At 38.0% G+C, this 18136-nt stretch overlaps 2 protein-coding genes across 3 annotated transcripts; both read left to right on the top strand.

Annotated features, from left to right (window-relative positions):
* Nucleotides 1-1229: 1229 nt before the first annotated feature.
* LOC133857587 (putative lysine-specific demethylase JMJ16) lies at nt 1230-11906 on the top strand. Of its 2 annotated transcripts, none has more exons than XM_062292852.1 (10): nt 1230-1380; nt 1519-1598; nt 5046-5347; nt 6158-6229; nt 6399-6476; nt 6604-7131; nt 7232-7456; nt 7559-7720; nt 10078-10446; nt 10917-11906. In XM_062292852.1, exons 3-10 carry the CDS (start codon nt 5051-5053, stop codon nt 11733-11735), a joined length of 2550 nt encoding a protein of 849 aa, XP_062148836.1. In that variant the 5' UTR covers nt 1230-1380; nt 1519-1598; nt 5046-5050; the 3' UTR covers nt 11736-11906. The 2 variants fall into 2 exon arrangements, with proteins under 2 accessions (XP_062148836.1, XP_062148838.1); XM_062292854.1 differs by having other exon boundaries at nt 1359-1418.
* A 934-nt stretch (nt 11907-12840) lies between these two features.
* LOC133858088 (probable arabinose 5-phosphate isomerase) lies at nt 12841-16520 on the top strand. Its single transcript, XM_062293532.1, has 3 exons — nt 12841-13552; nt 15354-15577; nt 16189-16520. Exons 1-3 carry the CDS (start codon nt 12917-12919, stop codon nt 16343-16345), a joined length of 1017 nt encoding a protein of 338 aa, XP_062149516.1. The 5' UTR covers nt 12841-12916; the 3' UTR covers nt 16346-16520.
* The last annotated feature ends 1616 nt before the right edge of the window (nt 16521-18136 follow it).

An 18136-nucleotide genomic window follows, 5' to 3' on the forward strand; every position in this document is an offset into this window, starting at 1 on the left:
AATGAATCCTTTTAATTAGAAGGCCTCAAAATTAGGCTAATATGTCAAAAATAGATGATTTAGAGTCTGTTTGGCCTTCTAATTTTGTAGGTTAAAAGTGTATTTTTAAACAAAAATGCGAAAAGTATATTTCTTGATAATGCATTTTTAAAAAATGGCAATTGTAAAACGTAGAAAAATTTAAAATTTCGAAACGCAGGCAAGGCGATGCGTTTTTAAAAATACAAAATTTATATAAAGACAAAAGTGTGATTTTAATTAAAGGTTAAATCACGATTTTACCACATATTTAACCGCATTTTTAAAAATTATGTTTTTAAATTACATGTTTTTAAATTATTATTTTTTAAATGAATAATGCTACTTTTTCACATCCATTTATCACCCTCATTTCACACTGATTGACCTTGTGTGTTTTAAGTGGTTCTCAAGTGAGTCACTTTAAAAAAAAAAAAAGAAAAGAAAAGAAAAATAACTTAAAACACAGTAGGTCAACCAATATAAAAATGAATTATTCACATCCACTTTACATCGGTTGACGTGACATAGACTGAATGACCACTTTAAAAAACAAAATTTTATACCTTCATTCAGCTCATGCCATGTTATTGGTGTGAAGTAAGTGCGATAAAATGACTGATGCTTTGTTTTTTTAAAATATTTTCTAAAAAATGTTTTCTATAAACTTCTTTAGTTTTGGAAAATGATTTTCATTTTTAAATTTTGTAAATCATTTTTCGAGTTTGAGTTTCTTATTCTCAACCGTCGGACCATCACAAAGCTAACATCGAGCCATTGCTGAACCACCAATGAGCCACCCTGAACTACCACCGAGCCACCACCAAGCAACCACTAAAACACATTGGGACTACCATCGAGCCACCGCCAGGCTACCATTAGATTATCATTGGACCATTGACGGGCCTTCGTCAAACCACTGCTAGAACTCAAATTATTAGGTTAATTTTTTTAAAAAATATTTAATATTAATATTTTTATGTTGTAAATAAAAATTAATTTTTGTCGGTTAATATGAGTGACTAAAATTATAAAAAAATATTTGTATTTTTTATATGCTTCAAACAATTGAAAATATTTTTAGCGAAAAGTGTTTTTTTTTTTTTTTTTTATGAAAATATTTACAATGAAAAACACTTTACCCCAATCAAATGGATCTAATAAGTGGGGGTGTACCTTTCAAAAAGAAAGAAAGTGGGGGTGTAGTTTAGCATTTCTCGAAGAATAAGATTTCTCTTTTTAAATCATCGCACGTTGCAGCAGGACCAAAACAAAACCTCCAGCAAACAAACGTCGCCGCCACTGCACCACAACTGCCTTCTAGAACACATTAGATAAGTGAACCGCTTCCAGTTGCTTGGGGTAAAGATTTATCTCTCTCTCTCGCTCTCTCCCCCTATGTATATACTTCTATCGCTATTTTTTATTTTTATTTTTTTTCTTACTCTTCATTTTGGTTTGTTTTAATATTCTACTTTCTTCAACGTTTCGGTGGTGTAGGCGTGGCTGAGGTTTTGATGCCCTGGAAGGCTTTTCATGCAAGACTTTGCCAACCCATTATTGTTCTGAATCTATTCTGGGTATGTGTTTCTGATTAGTGTGAATTTGATGCCTATGAAATTGGAAATTTCTATCCTTCTCTGCGGTTAGTACGGTACAGATATGTTGTGTGAGGTACATGCTAATGATGGGTTCAAACTGATAGGCTTTGTTTTCTCTAATCAAATTGGAGCAGACCCATTTGATTAAATTGGAACAGATCCATTTTGTTGCTTTCAGTGACGATATACAAGTCAAATTTGCAGTTCAAGTGTGGAAAATCCTTGTGGAATAGTAGTTTTAGTACAAATTTGAGTGAAATGGCTGTCCAGCTGTTTTTTGTCGGTTGACATGTGATTTTATGAGGGCTGAAATCTCTCGTCTTATATGTTTTTTTATGAATTGAGGGTTAGTTTGAGGTATTTGCAAGCTGCAAAATAGTGTTATGCCTATGTTTCAAATAGTCGAGGATCATATTTTCCCAATAGAGAGATAAATGGAGGAATAATACATGCTGGTGCCTTCAGTTTTGTAGTGTTTTTCGTTAAGATGGCATAAAGGCACGTGCTATAGCATTGAACTGTTTCATTTGAACATCTTAACTCTATCTATCTTATTCAGGTGAGGATTTTGTAGTTAAAAATGCAGTTAAGTCATAAATGTACTTTTTTGTTTAGGAGGAAACTTTTATATTAGCAACACATTAGTTTTCAAAGTAGCAAAGGGGTAAATGTGTAAAATGCATGGGGAGTCTGTTGATCACCTTCTTCTTCATTGTGATGTGGCACGGGTTGTTTGGAGTTTTTTTTATAGCTTGTTCGAGGTGGAGTGGGTTATGCCTAGTAGTGTCGTGGATTTATTGAGTGGTTGGGGCACTTTGCTGGGTCGTGGTCCTGTTTTTCGTATTTGGAAGCAGGTTCCTTTATGTGTTTTGTGGGGCTTGTGGCGTGAGAGAAATTCTAGGATTTTTGAGGATGTAGAGGTTTCGGTTGGGGCTATTTGTAAAAAGGTGCTTAATTTGTTATATCTTTGAGTGTCGGCGCATAGCCCGGATAGTTTGTTGTTCGCTGACTTTTTACTTTCTTGTTCTTTCATTTCCTCTGTTTAGGGGCACTTTTGTATACTTCCTGTGTACTAGGGTTGCGCCCCTCTGCGCTTTTTAATGAATTCTTACTTATCAAAAAAAAAAAAAAAGATCTACTCAAAGAGTGATTTAAGAAAACATGGTTGTAGCTTCAAACTCGTCTGCTCGCAATATTCGAAACTCCGAGGATTCATTTCTCTCCAAATGTTCCATATTAAACAAGAAGGGATTACATTCCAAACAATGTTAAATCATTCTGCCCAAACCTTCCTTTCCAGCATGCCAATAGCGCCATCACCTTTTTGGGCATAACCCACTCTACTCCAAACATCTGAAAAACCAAATTCCACCACTGTCTTGCAATATCACAATGAAGAAGGAGATGATCAAGTGTTTCCCCACTCTCATTTACACATACAACACCAATCTATTACTATGATGTGACACTTACAAAGATTGTTCATAGTGAGAATTTTCCCTAAGGATGCTGTCCAAGTGAAGAAAGTTACCCTTAAAGGAGCCTTAGACCTCCAAATGTTCTTCCAAGAGAAAGAGAAATCAACATTGGGAAGGATAACTTTATAAAAAGTGTTTACCTCAAAGGATTGTCTCTTCGAAGGAATGCAACAGAGCTTATCTTCATCCCCCAACCCAATCTAACGGAATATAGAACGTTGAAAAGAGAAGAAACAACGTCCACCTCCTAATCATGCACCAATCTAATGAAATTCATATCCCAATGCACCTCTCCATTGTGTGTTAACATGTGGTCAGCCACCAAAGCATCCCTATTACGTGCAATGCAAAATAACTCCGGAAAGGTTTCTTTTAGAGGACGTTCCCCACACTAAATGTCATACCAAAACCTGGTTCGAGCGCCATCACCCACCTCTATACTAACAAAACTAGAGAAGACATCCCAGCCGCACTTAATATGTTCCTAAAGACTCACCCCATATGGCCCAATGACAACATTAGAGCACCAACCTCCCGCTTGACTACCATATTTTTTATCTACTACCCGTCGCCAATAAGCCTTTCTCTCCATAGCATACCTCCATATCCACTTCCCTAAGAGAGCTTCATTGAAAGTGAGCAAACTCCTAATTCCCAAACCTCCAAGATTAAGGGGAGTGCAAACCTTCTAATTAACAAGATGGAACATAGGCTCGTTATCCAAACCACCCTATAAGAAATCCCTCTGCACTCTCGCTATCCGATTAACAACACTTATTGGGATAGGGAAAGAGAAAGGAAATATGTAGGAAGGTTGGAAAGTGTGCTCTTGATCAACGTTATCCGACCACCCTTAGAAATGTAGAGCATTTTCCAACCCACTAATCTTCTCTCCATTTTTTCAAGAATAGTATCCCAAATAAATTTAGCCTTGAATGGAGCACCTAGAAGAAGGCCCAAGCATTTCAAGGGCAAAGATGAAACCCTACAACCCATAATACAAGCCAGACCATCCACATTTGGCAAATTACCAACCGGAACCAATTTAGATTTACTCAAATTAATCTTCAGCCTTGAAGCTGCTTCAAAACAAAGGAGAGCACTTCTCAAATAGCCTTGGGATATGTATGATTGCGCATGATAAAAAAATGGCTTAATTGCATGTTCTCTCATGCTAAATCCATGAAGTTCTTTTCCTTAAAATCGATCACCAATAGGTAAGCAGCAACTCCAATCACAACGTTCTGGAGGATATTTTTCTCCTGCCCCTTCTTTTTCTCACTATCTGACAATGAGTTGAGTGTTAAATTTCGACGTATATGTTGTGCTTAAATATCTCTGTCTTTCAGATTCCATTTTGATGCCACAAAAATGGGAGAGAAGAAAGGGAAATCGGATCATAAACTTCTTGGCCTATGAAGATGTGGTTTGAACCTGGATTGGTTATCTTCATAGGCTCATAGCAGCCAATTCTATATTAGACATGGTCTTGAGATGTAAACGTGCTTGTTTTTGCAAGAAGTTGCTGGTTTGATAAACTTGAGGGTGATGTCCTTGTAAATAAATTTAATAAAAAATTTCATATATATGAAGCCCATTGAAGACTTTTGAAACATGTGTGGACGTGGTGCTAAATGTCTGCATTCATGTTGACTGGGTGTGGAAACTTTGGGTTTGGACAATCTGTGAGACATTGACAAGAACACAAGGTTTATGTAATTAACTATGTTTGCTTCTTTTGTTGCCTTGCTACAATCAATTTCAAGATTTTGTTGAGATGCAGTTGTGGGTTGGCTTTAACTGTTGAATGATTATAGCATTGAGGATAATCTGTTGGAATCTACTTCAATATCTTCCCTATATTTAAGATTGTTGATCTAATGGATTTGTAAATTGCTTGTACTATATCATACTTAATTTTTTTTTCTTTTTAATTTTTATTTCGTAGTGCTGATGGGCACAAAGCGCATAAAATCTTGTCTTAATGATGAGAATGTGGAAAGGCTCTCAGCTCCACCAGGTTTTGTGTCTCTTACATCCTTCGTACTGAAGAGAGTGGAAAAAAGTGAAGAAACCAAAAATTCCATGTCCCTCGAGAGGGCATCTAAACAAGAGCCAATCAAGATGAGCTCCATGCTCAACATGACTGACATTGCAGAGTTGAAGAGATCTCTCCAGTGCAGACCATGGGTGCTTTTTGACCAAAGCAATCAGAGCCTAGAAAAATCTGAATCGGAACAGTTTGATATGGTCATAAATCTTCTTCTTCTTCTTCTTAGAAGGCATGAATTTGGTGCTTTCAAATATTATGCTACATTGTGGTGGTAACTTGAAGGAGATTTTGTGTTCCGCTATTTTTTATTTATTTTTTAATGAATACCTTGTCAGTATAACTATTAGTATCTGAGAAGATGTCTCCCAACCCATCCCAAGGATGTGTGTTTCTTGTTGTAAACTTAATGTTGAAGAACATGTTAAAAGAGGCATAATTGTGCAGGTGCACACTTTGCTATCTATTTCAATTATATAAAAAATGGTATTATTATTTTAGCTTGAAATAAGGATACTGATATTGAAGAGGCAAGAATAAAAAATGAATGCATTTGTGTATGGTTAATAGTTAGGGACAAACCAAGAGGAATTTGAATGCAGGTGGTTTACCAGTTTATAGACATAAGAGGTTTTAGTAATATATAGGTTTGTGCATGCATAGCTGCATATATACTAGGTGGGTGGGTGCCCACACCAGTCGAGCTACAGACATTCTACATAGGCAGACATGAACTCTATAGTCTGCATGTATACCTTGAAACACAGCATATAAGTCATAAAATGTATACCTTAAACATGCGTATTAGATATGAAATGTTTCTTAGAAAATGACTACTTAATACTTATTGGAAAAAAAAGAAAAAGAAGAACTACTTAATGGTACCTTAGAGTATATCTTACCTCTGGATGATTCATGGTTGAGAAATGTAGTAGGATTACAAGCAGTAACTGTTTGATTTCCTTTTGGTTGGAAATGGTGATTATAATGGTGCTTTATTTCTTTTGCAGGATCTCCCTTTGAAAACTTACCTTTCAAAAGGGGTTACTCGTGGATGTCCAGACTGTAGTAACTGTGTGAAGGTTGATTTTCGTTCATTGCAATGATTATTGTGTTTGTATTATATGCTTATTAGGTACTAGTTTTAACCTTTACATTGGACTTGAAATTCTTAAGTATTACTAGGTCAAGTTCTCACGTTTTCATGATGCTCATTTTCAGTTTCATGATCAGTTGAGATTTTGGAAACAGGTGACAGCAAGGTGGCGTCCTGTAGATGCAAGAAGAGATGTTATTGAAGAGGCTCCTGTTTTCCACCCTACAGAAGAGGTATCATATTCATGCAGCATGTCATTTCTGCTTTCATTTTTGTGCTCTCAGTATCTTTCATTAAACGTCAAGTGTTTTTTTGTGTAGAAATTTTAATTTTTGAAGGACCTTGAACCTTTTGCTGCAGGAATTTGAAGACACAGTTAAGTATATTGCGAGTATATGTCCCAGAGCAGAACCATATGGAATTTGTCGTATTGTTCCTCCTCCTTCCTGGAAACCTCCATGCCTAATTAAGGAAAGGAGCGTATGGGAAGAGCCTACATTTGTTACACATATTCAGCGGATAGATGGGATTAGGGATCAGTCTTATCAGAGTAAAATGGCTAGATTTAATGAAAATATGAAGGGTAAGAGGAGAAGAAGCTTAAGAATGGGTTCAGACTATGAGTCTGGTGATGAAGATACAACAAACCCTGATGGCACTGGACATTTTGATACTGAAGGCTTTGGATCTGAAAGTGGTCCAGAATTTACTCTCGAAGCTTTTAAGAGATATGCAGATGATTTCAAGTGCCAATATTTTTGTAATGGAGCTAAGTTTACAGGTCCGGATAAAAATTCAATTGAGTTTCAAAAGCAGTGGGAACCATCGGTGGAAAATATCGAGGGTGAATACACACGTATTATTGAGAATCCAACTGAAGAAATTGAGGTATGTTGGAGGCAATTAAATGAGTTCATTAATTGACATTTTCTGTAAATACTTCTTTTTCATTGGGCATCTTATATTGTTATGCTAGTCCGCTCCTTAGGTGCTTTGCGGTAAAAATCTGGACATTGGAGTTTTTGGCAGTGGATTTCCAAGGGTATCCCATCCTGAGGGGATAACTTGTGATCCTAAATATTCAAAATCAGGCTGGAACTTAAATAATATACCTAAACTTCCTGGTTCTTTGCTTTCTTTCGAAAGCTGGGAAACTTCTCATATCTTAGTGCCTCAGCTTCAGATAGGAATGTGCTTTTCTTCACTTCCTTGGGTAAGATACTTCTTGATTATCTGGGTATAAATAGATGGTTTCCTGATTAATTTGCTGAATGTCCATCCCATCAAATCTCATTCAATTTGTATTTGAAAACAGAAAGCTGAAGAGCACCACTTGTTCTCATTGTGTTACATGCATCTGGGTGCTCCTAAGATATGGTATTGCGTTCCAGGGAGCTGTAATATTAGGTTTGAGGCGGCTGTGAAGAAATACTTTCCAGATATGTTAGTTGAACAACCTGAGTTGGGTGATAGGCTGGTGAGTTGCGATATCCTTCTCATGAATTGCTTCATTAAGGAAAAATGCTTCTGTTGTTCTAGAAAGTAATAACATGGGATGCATATGTAGCACTACTTGGTGGGCTCATTTTCATCACACAAAGAGCCAAGTAGCATGCATATATTTACAATTTTGGAAGAAGCATCATATACTTTGGTTTAAACATGCCATTCCATTTCACCCCTACTTATGATTTTTCCAATTTTTGCCACATAGATTCCTAACTGATCCCACAGTGTTAAACTTTAATCTTAAGATTGGTCATTCAAGGCTGGACTTGTTTATCATGGCTTTGATTATATTAGTACATCCTGTATGTCTTGTACACTGAATATGCTACCTCCTGCTTTTCTTACCTTCATATACAAGCAACACATTAAAAGCTGAACCTCGTAAAGAATGTTTCAACTTACGTACGTATTTGGTGTAGCTTTCCGTGTTTTGATACTTGTTAAGCAGTCCAAGATGTTAAAATCAACACCATTATCGTCCTTGTCTTTCCAAGCTTTTCTGATGACCAAAAATCCTAAAAATGATCTCTTTGATTCAGAACAAAACTGTTTCTGCCTCTAGACAATGTGCTATTTGGTTGACATAAGATGGATTTGGAAACTGATCATCCAATGCTTATTTGGTGGGCTTAGGTGACAAAGAACTGTGATTTAAGGGTTTGGGATTCTAGAAGGGTTTATGGCTATAACAAGGTTTTACAGCTGAAAAGTGGTGGTTATTGAAAATTGCCCTGCCAGAAATTACAGGCAGAAGCTATTCAAGGCATTTTGGCTCTTTATTTAATGGCTTAGGGTAGAAAGGGTTCACCGTCATGAAATTAGGATTTATTTGTTTGTGACAATTGGAAATTGGAGGAGCTTTCCCATTCCAATAGATTCATTCATTTCCCTTTGTCTGGGCACACTGACACTTAAGAATAGGAATTTTTCAAAATATTTCATTTCCCATATTTAGTTGATGTATGGAATGGGAACAGGTATGTCAAAGGTAAAGATAGGAGGTTGTGGCAGTGGAAGGGTTGGTGGTGGCAGGGGTATGATAAAACCAATGGAGGGTGCTAATGGGGTGAGGTTTGAGAGAGAGAGAGAGAGAGAGAGAGAGTAAACATGAGAGATAAGGAGAGAAATTGAAGAGAAACTATAAAAACTGTTTGATTGCCATAGGAATGTTGTTCTGGGGTAACGAGATCCAAATTAAATCGAACAGGTTCCCATACCTTTGCCCACCCTTGCCTCAAATGAGAGATGGGCGTAATAGGAATCCCATTCCCATTCACTGCCAAAAAAGAACGCAGGTTAGGTTATTGTGATGGAAAACTGAAAAGGAGTTTCTTTGTGGTGTATAAAGCGAATATCTAAGTCCAGAGAATTACAGTAAGAGAGCGTAGAACAATGAGACCTTATGACTAATTTTTTTCTATTAGTTAAAACCTAATAAGCTTTGGGGAGTCGAAACTTATTTAAAATGCAACAAGATACTCATGACCAAATAAGTTACCAGAGACGCATTTTACCTTACCCAACCTTTAAGGTTTCCTGGTAGGCTCAACATTCTTATGCTCCCAAAGTGGAGCATGTAGTCTCTAACTAAGCTATAGATGTGAGGCCATCAATGCCGCTGCAACTATGTTACCCTGCATTACATGGTTGTTTGCCACAAATTCTTCTGCTCCTTGATGACTACATAAATTTTGATATGTTTCTTCTCATTATTGTACATGACCCATCCGGTTTTAGTTTTTAAGAGGTTATTGTGGATAGAGTAATACTAAATACTACACCTCTATCCCACAAATTCTTCTGCTCCTGGAATGGGCATGTCATTGTGGTTAATTGGTTTTATATGTACAAAAAGAATGGAGAGTCTGTGGACAATCTTCTTCTTCATTGTGAGATTGCTTGTGCCATTTGGAATCCCTTCTTCAATCGATTTGGGTTGTCTTGGGTTATGCCTAAACGAGTAGTTGATTTGTTTTCTTGTTGGGACTGTTGGCAACACTCATAGTGCTACTGTGTGGAAGATGGTACCTTCATACTTTTTGTGGTGTCTATGGTGGGAATTGAATGTTATGTGTTTTGAGAATCGCAATATGGCTTTGGAGGAGATTAAATCTTTATTTTTCAACACTTTGTATCTTTGGACAGCTGCTTATATTTCTCATTTTAATGATTAATTATCATGATTTTCTTGTTCTTTTTGCCCCTACCACCTAGGTGGCTTCTCTTGTATACTTCTTGTGTACACAGGAGCGCCTTACACTTTTAATGATATCTTAATTAATTATAAAAAAAAATAAAAAATTATGACATGAATTATTTATACAGGGTGCACAATTATCTGCCTCCAGGTTGAAGTCAGAGGGTATACCCGTCTATCGTTGCATTCAGCATCCTCGGGAGTTTGTTCTTGTCCTCCCAGGAGCATATTGTTCAGGATTTGATTGTGGTTTTAATTGTGCTGAGGTGGCAAATTTTGCTTCCCTTGACTGGTTGCCCTTCGGGCAGAATGCCGTAGAACTCTATCGTGAGCAGAGGAGAAAGACATCAATATCCCATGATAAGCTGCTGCTTCGAGCAGCTAAGGAAGCTGTCAGGGCACAATGGGAAATTTTACTGTTTGGGAATAACACATTAGATAATTTGAGATGGAAAGATGCTTGTGGAAAGGACGGGATCTTAGCAAAAGCATTCAAGGTAACCTCTAGATTACTCAACTCCAGCTCCTTGATGCAACCTATCTGAATGTAAGATAGTTTTTTGTTTTTTTTAAGCTTTTCTTTTTGTTTTCTTTTTACCAATATATAGCAGTAGAGTTTTAAGTTTCTTTTTCCTTTTCTTACTTCCTTCTCCCCGGGCACCAGCCCCCTTTTGTCTTTTTGAATTTTGTGGGACTGCATTACATTTTGCACTTAGAAGACATTGTTCTGTATTTTTTTTTTCCCTCTACATTGAAGCAAGTGACCTAATTCAGGATTCTTTGTTTTTTGCTTCATTCCTGTGTTGTCACTTATTCTGCCCCCCCGGGGTGGCGGCCCCCTTTTGTCTTTTTGAATTTTGTAACTCTGCCTAGCATTTTGCACTTTCAAGACATTGTTCTGTTTTTTCCTCCATTGAAGCAAGTGCATAATTCAGTATTCTTTGTTTTTTGCATCATTCTTGTGTAGTCACGTATTCGGTTTGAAGGTATTAGGAGGAAGTATCTTTGCACCTCTTCACAGGCGCAGAAGATGAGCACAAATTTTGATACTGCCCACAAAAAGGAATGCACGGTCTGCCTCTATGATTTACACTTCTCTGCAGCAGGTTGCCAATGTAATCCAAACAAATTTTCATGTCTGGATCATGCAAAGCAGCTCTGTTCTTGCCCTTGGAGTGACAGATTTTTCCTCTTCCGTTATGAAATGAGTGAGTTAGATCTGCTTCTTGAAGCTTTGGAAGGAAAACAAAGGGCAGTCTACAAATGGGCTAAGGAGGATCTTGGACTGTCTCTGCAATCTGTCTCCAAAAAGAGTTCACCAACTACAGGACTTGTAGGCAGTCCAACCTCTTATACAGAAGAATCAAAACTAAAGGAACACAAACCCCAAGATGCAGGAAAACCCAATGGCATTGATAGAAATCTTGCTTCTAGCATCAAAGCAGAATTGAAGGCAAGGCTGCTCCAATCCAAAATCACAAATGAATTGAAAGCAAAATTCATCCCTGTGGAAACCCTAGATGCAGCAATGGGAGGCAGCACTGTTCCTACTTCTGCTCCTAGGATTGAGGCAGAAATGAATGCACATATGCCCCAAACAACGATGTCGGACAGGCCGAATGAAGAAGATAACACAACAGCATTTACAATCTTTTCAAGCGCAACCGCATGTAATGCTATCTTTTGGCAGGGTGAGGTGATACCTGAAGTTTCTAGTGATAGCACGAGTGTGTCAAGTTCCTCAGAATCTGAAGAGGATATTTTGTCTTCCAGTTCACCTAAATAGGTAAATATATTTATCTCTAAGCATTCAAAAGGCACTGACATTGATCTGAATGGGAATCTTTGAGCAATCTGGCTTCCTGAGAAGCAAATTACAAATAATCCATCAGCTTGTACACAAAATAATATTGTTCTCATAGTTGATGAGGAAAGTGAGTAGAAGTTTTGCAAATAACTGTTATGTTTGCCTACGCATTCTTGAAGTATTTTCGTTTTCGTTTGAAAAACGCACCTTTTCTCTAATACATTAACAAGCAATTCAAAACATAAAATCACGAGTGAAGGTCGCATTCCTTTTATGGCGGACTTATATGAGTCTTGTAGTCCTCTATTGTAATGTGACTTGGACTGTTATTATAATTTGTATAAAATTTATAAGAAAAACAATAGTAATCCTAACAACACTCTTAAAAGTATACACATTTGGTCGTCACATACTTTAGCATTACTCTCACGCTAGACAAGTAATCATCTATTGTCTATTTACATAGGGATCGAGGCCTTAGGTAAAATGAATGACTTAGATCTTTACAACAATACAAAAAACAAAACAAGAAAGTGTGTATGTTTTGGTATTTTTAGAGTGGTTGTTTGGTGTCGACCACCCAAAAGTGGTGGTTTAGCCGCTTCTTCTAACTGGCCTGGGTGAATGAGAGTAAAGTTCGGAGAGTCTAGAGTCCCTCCTTAGGAGTGGTTAAGCCAATGGCCTGGGAGTGATTGAACTATCCCATCTATCCGAATGTAAGGGGTGATCGAACCATCCAAAAATTGAGTCAAGTGTGTGAAATAGATTTGAGTTCGAAGAGTTTAAAATTTTTAATTGGGAATGGTTCGACCACTCTCGATTTACCCCCTTCAGAGTAGTCGAACCACTAATTTTGGTGGTTTAATTACCAAACCGCCGCCCAAAAAAAACGATCTGAACATACATTTTATATTTTATATTTTTAACTTTGTTCAGTTTGTTTTTTAAGGTTTTGACAAATTATTTTAAATAAACTATCCCATGCAATGAAGTGATGAACGTCGGTCCAAATCATAGGACTACACTACACCACACAACTGCGTCATTATTATTAGCGCGAAAAGACAAAACATATAACGGCGAGTTATTCAAATCCCGCGTTATTATCACTAACGCAACCACAGATCTGTGTCTCCCTCTCAATCAAAGTGAAGAAAACAATGGGTTCCCTTCCGCCACCACCGTCAGCACCGTCTAAGGAGGCCCGAATCGACGAAACTACCCTCAAGAACCTCTTCAAATCACAGCAGAGCCACCTCAACTTCTTCTTCCAGAACCTCTCGCTCCCCCAAACCCTAGCGTTCGCGCGCACCCTCCTCTCCGCCGCCGGTACCATTTTCTTCTCCGGCGTTGGAAAGTCCGGCTTCGTCGCGCACAAGATCTCCCAGACGCTCGTCTCCCTCGGCATCCGCTCCGCCTTCCTCTCTCCCGTCGATGCGCTCCACGGAGACATCGGCGCCCTCACCCCCCGCGACGTCCTCGTTCTGCTCAGCAAGTCCGGCGCCACCGAAGAGCTCCTCCGCCTTGTGCCGTGCGCGAAGGCCAAGGGTGCGTACCTCGTGTCGGTGACCTCTGTGGAAGGCAACGCGCTGGCCGCCGCGTGTGATATGAACGTGCATTTGCCGCTGGAGAGGGAGCTGTGCCCGTTCGATCTGGCGCCGGTCACGTCGACGGCGATCCAGATGGTGTTCGGGGACACGGTGGCGATCGCGCTCATGGTGGCGAGGAATTTGACCAGGGATGAGTACGCGGCCAACCACCCTGCGGGTCGGATCGGGAAGAGTCTCATTTTCAAGGTAAGGTTTTAGGGCTCGGATCGGATCCATTTTTCAGTCTTCTTTTTTGTTGTTGGTGAATTCAAGTTTTGCAAATGATTGTTGGATTGTTTTTGGTAATATGAATGCTCAATCAGCTTAGATATATATATATATATATTGAATCATTTGCTGTTGTATAGTTATAATGTGAATTTTATAGTCTTACTTTTTTGTTGCTAATGAAATTAAAATCTGAAAATGGCTTTATTATATATGCTTGGTATTATTTGTTGGATTGAATCGATTGATGTTGTTAGGAGACATGTTCAATTAGCTTAGATTTGGGGTGTGCTTAGATGTAATGGGGGCACGGAAGATTGATAAAATTAAAAAAGAAGAGCGGTTGGACCAATTACCATAGATTCAGGCTTCAACCGAGGGATGAATACTGGCTAGCAATCCTAGTATGTATATATATGTATATGCTAATGATAATGCAGGTTTAATTTAATCAGTTGTTTTCTATGGAAGATAATTGTGTTAATGCTGCTTATGGATCTTCTGGTTGTAACTTTGTGGTATCCTGGATTGGTTGTGATGGGCTATTAACTATTAAGCGATTACAGTGAGTCCTAGATATGGTTAACACTAGGGCCAGGAGTCACCCCCCACACTGGGGCATTCTTCAGTCCAAATGACATAACTCTATAGCAGAATATGCCCTTTGGTGTTCTAAAGGTTGTATCCTCCTCATCTTCAGAGTTCATTCTTAATTTGGTTATATCCTGAACACCCATCCATGAAGGAGAATGTGGTGAAGCCAACAATGCTGTCTACCAGCATCTCCATGATCAATAGTAGGAAGTCATCCTTAGGACATGCCGCATTTAGATGAGACCATATATGACGTGGTTTCAACTAGCCTCAATTGGAAAACATTTCGGTGTATTACTTGGTAATAGAGGGTCTCGAGAGGGACCAAGTGGCACGCGAGAAGTTGTAACTTAACGCGGGAAAACACATAAATTAGTCATGTTTACATTATTTAATCAGCGCGATAATTTTTTATACAACTCGCAAACCCGATACGAACTCAACATGAAATTAGCGGGTTAAAGTTTAGGGGTCTGATCCATTTAATTATATGAGTCAGTTAAAAATGACTTATATAATCTTATATCCATGCCTTGATACGCCCCGAATCTAACATGCGAACACGAATTGTCACCCTTAGCTAACGCATCTCGGGTTACAAATTTTTGTTTCATTTGCAGGTAGTTTGATATGTTTTTTCTCTAGTTCTTGTTTGGTTGAGGACAATTCTTTGTTGATAAAAATGCTTTAGTGGTGATTCAGATCTGTGTTCTTTAGCAAGTCTTGGATTTGGATAAAAGCCGGCACACACATGAAATATAAGGGTAATGAATAATATGACTGGTCACAGTTACTAGTAGGCAGAGCACACGCTGTGTTCCATTTATAATATGGCTATGATGGTAGTGGTTGTTGAAGTGGCTGACACTGTTGACGGTGGTGGTTTTGGATTGGCAGTGGATACGCCTGTTATGGTTCTGATGGTCCCTGTGGTGGGGGGGTTGTGCGTGTAGGCACTACTGCTAAAATTAGCTTTGATTTCTCTATTGAATACTCTAATGAATATGTACATTATTTGGTTTTGTTGTGATTTAGCTTATGTCCCTGAATTGTAATTCTACATATCTTCTCTACTTTGTGTGCCTCTGATTTAAGTGTGTATATAAAACAGACTAAAATTGCTTTGGATCTGTAACAAGGAAATCGGAACTTGCATGCTAATGGGTGTGATCTGTATGAGGTTCAGGTAAAAGATGTTATGAAGAAGCAAGATGAGCTTCCAGTTTGCCGGGAAGGAGATCTGATAATGGATCAGCTAGTGGAGCTGACAAGTAAAGGATGTGGGTGCCTGCTTGTTATAGATGAAGAGTATTACCTGATTGGTACATTTACTGATGGTGATCTTCGGCGCACACTCAAGGCTAGTGGAGAAGGCATATTTAAGCTCACAGTGGGAGAAATGTGCTACAGGTAATAGAACAACACTGAATTCATCTTCTTTATCTGTAGATTGTCACTTTTCATATGAGCTGGCTCATTTGCAACAATTTTGTTTTTCTTTCAAAATTTAAATTAGCTTGCATGGTGGTAGGTAGCATGTAAAGTAGATGTTACTATGATTTGTAGCTTCTATGAAATGATAGTATTTTTGGATGTTTCTTGTTGCTCATGAAATTTGCCTAAATTTGGCAAACTGTGATTGGAGGCTGAAAAGATGAAATATTTGAATCCTTTGGAAACTACTCTTGATTAAAACCTTGAAGAAATGGTTTTGAACATTCTTGAGCCCACGAGGGTTTGCTCAAATGGTCACTCGTTTGGTGTAATGCCACGAGGTTGGCTGTTTGAATCTCCTCAATTACCTAATATACGGTTCTTGCGAGTGATATTGTATCCGGGGTTTATCCGACAGGGATAGGTCCCCAAAGGGCAGAAGGAGTTCCTCGTCATAATATATATATATATATATAACATTCTCGAGGTGAAAACACAGACAGATACACAAACGCATATCTTGAATGAGAGGAGAGAGTGACAAAGTCGACCACTGCAAATTTTTAACAGCCTTTGGGTTATTTCAGGAAGCCGAGAACCATTAGTCCGGATGCAATGGCAGTGGAGGCAATGAAAAAGATGGAAGCACCTCCATCCCCTGTGCAATTTTTGCCGGTCATAGACCCTCAAAATGTATTGATTGGCATTGTCACATTGCATGGATTAGTCTCCGCAGGGCTTTGATTTGCATATGTGCTGTATATGTCTTCTGGGTTTTAATTTGTGATGATTCTTTCTTCTCTTAATTCTTTTCCCCCCTTATGCATGGGGTTCGCCTGTACTATTATTGTAGCACTGAAGAGAATATTAAGACTCTTATCGACGGCCTTGAATGGAAGCAAATTCACCTTTTTTTTTAGGGTTTGGTATTGTGAAAAGAATCCAAAAATTTACCTTTTTTTTCTTCTTCATGAAATCTACACTTGGGAGTTGGTACAAACGACAGACGTCCAAAACATCCAACTATGGATTTTTCTATTTGAGTTGAGTCCACTCCCAAACAAGGCAGATTTCTCAAGATATTACTTCCTTATTGGCGTTATGCCACAGCAACATGGCCCTCTCTTATTGTCATTGAGCATGAAGAATGACAATTATAAATCGATTTTGATTGTTTATTCCTGAAAGAGACCAATATGCACCCTGCGAGAGAAATTAGAGAAACATACATAAGCATATCGTCTTTCCAACTTCCAAGAGTCATACTAATGCTAATGGTATCCAAAGATAATTTATTTCTGAAACAAACATGATTTTATTTTCCATATACCCAAAGAAAAGCACATTCTTTTGGTGCAGATGATTATGTATGGAGAAAATTAGTGCAAGCATTTAAGCGTTAAGATGGGTGAAGTAAGAGGCAAAAGTGAATATCTATAATTTTTTTTCTTTTTCTTTCTCTAGACTGAATTAAGAAAAAAAAAATTCAATTCAATCTATTAAATTGACATAACTTCTTACAATAATTCGGGAACTAATCACCAATAGTTGTCGACAAACACCATGAGAAATGACAAGAACTAAGAAGTTTTAACTATTGACTTCTTGGGCCTTAATTACTTTTTTAATTCAGAAAAAAAGGGCACCTCATCTGAGGCCTAGAATAGGTTATTGACTTGGCTGAACCTAATAGAGGTAATGATTTAGTTGAGGTGAGTTTTCGTAATTTGAAAATGATGGCAAGTGAGATGTAATTCATATAATTTATCTTGCTTCTTTTCCTCCATGCTCCCTTTTGACCCAACAGAGGATATTGAGCCAATAGAGGGGGTTAAAAAGAATTGGATTTTTTTTACCTAATGTGTCATTTCCTAGAATTTTTAGATGGCCGGGGTGCAATGATTTGAAATGGACAATCTCAATATCACGTGAAATGGAAATGGCATTCGGGGTCGGCTCTATTCGGATAAAAATTTAGACTTTCGTTTGGATATTATTTAGGTACCTGTCCAAATAAGATAGAGCCCCAATACCCTCTATACGGATAGAAACTCCAACACTTATTTGAACTACTTAAATATACATGTCTAAGCAAGATGGAGCTAGACTACCCTCTCACATGAAGTGTCCATTGCACCCGATAGCCGTCCCATTTTCAATGTTTCATATCTTGTATACATGAAACTTTCAAACCTCAATTATCACAAGTTGTAATCACCCATCACATCTATCACAATATCGGCCTAACACTTAATCCTTTGCTTGTGAGGACGTAATTTCAAGAAAAGTCCTCCAGGGACCCATGAGAAAGCACCTCTATTTCTCACTCGACCCTACAATGATGCAGGATTTGAGTGGGGTTGGGGATGAATTATTGCATCAAAGCTGCGTTAGGGTAGTGCATGCTACCCACCTCCACTCCTCCTTTTCATTCCTAATCAAATATCTAAATCAGTTTTCTTGTCAATCCTAATCAAACACTTTCTAATTTTCATGTATTATATATCCTATTTAATTTCATATTTATTAAAAAAA

This window comes from Alnus glutinosa, chromosome 14 (assembly GCF_958979055.1).
Source record: "Alnus glutinosa chromosome 14, dhAlnGlut1.1, whole genome shotgun sequence".
NCBI lineage: Eukaryota > Viridiplantae > Streptophyta > Magnoliopsida > Fagales > Betulaceae > Alnus > Alnus glutinosa.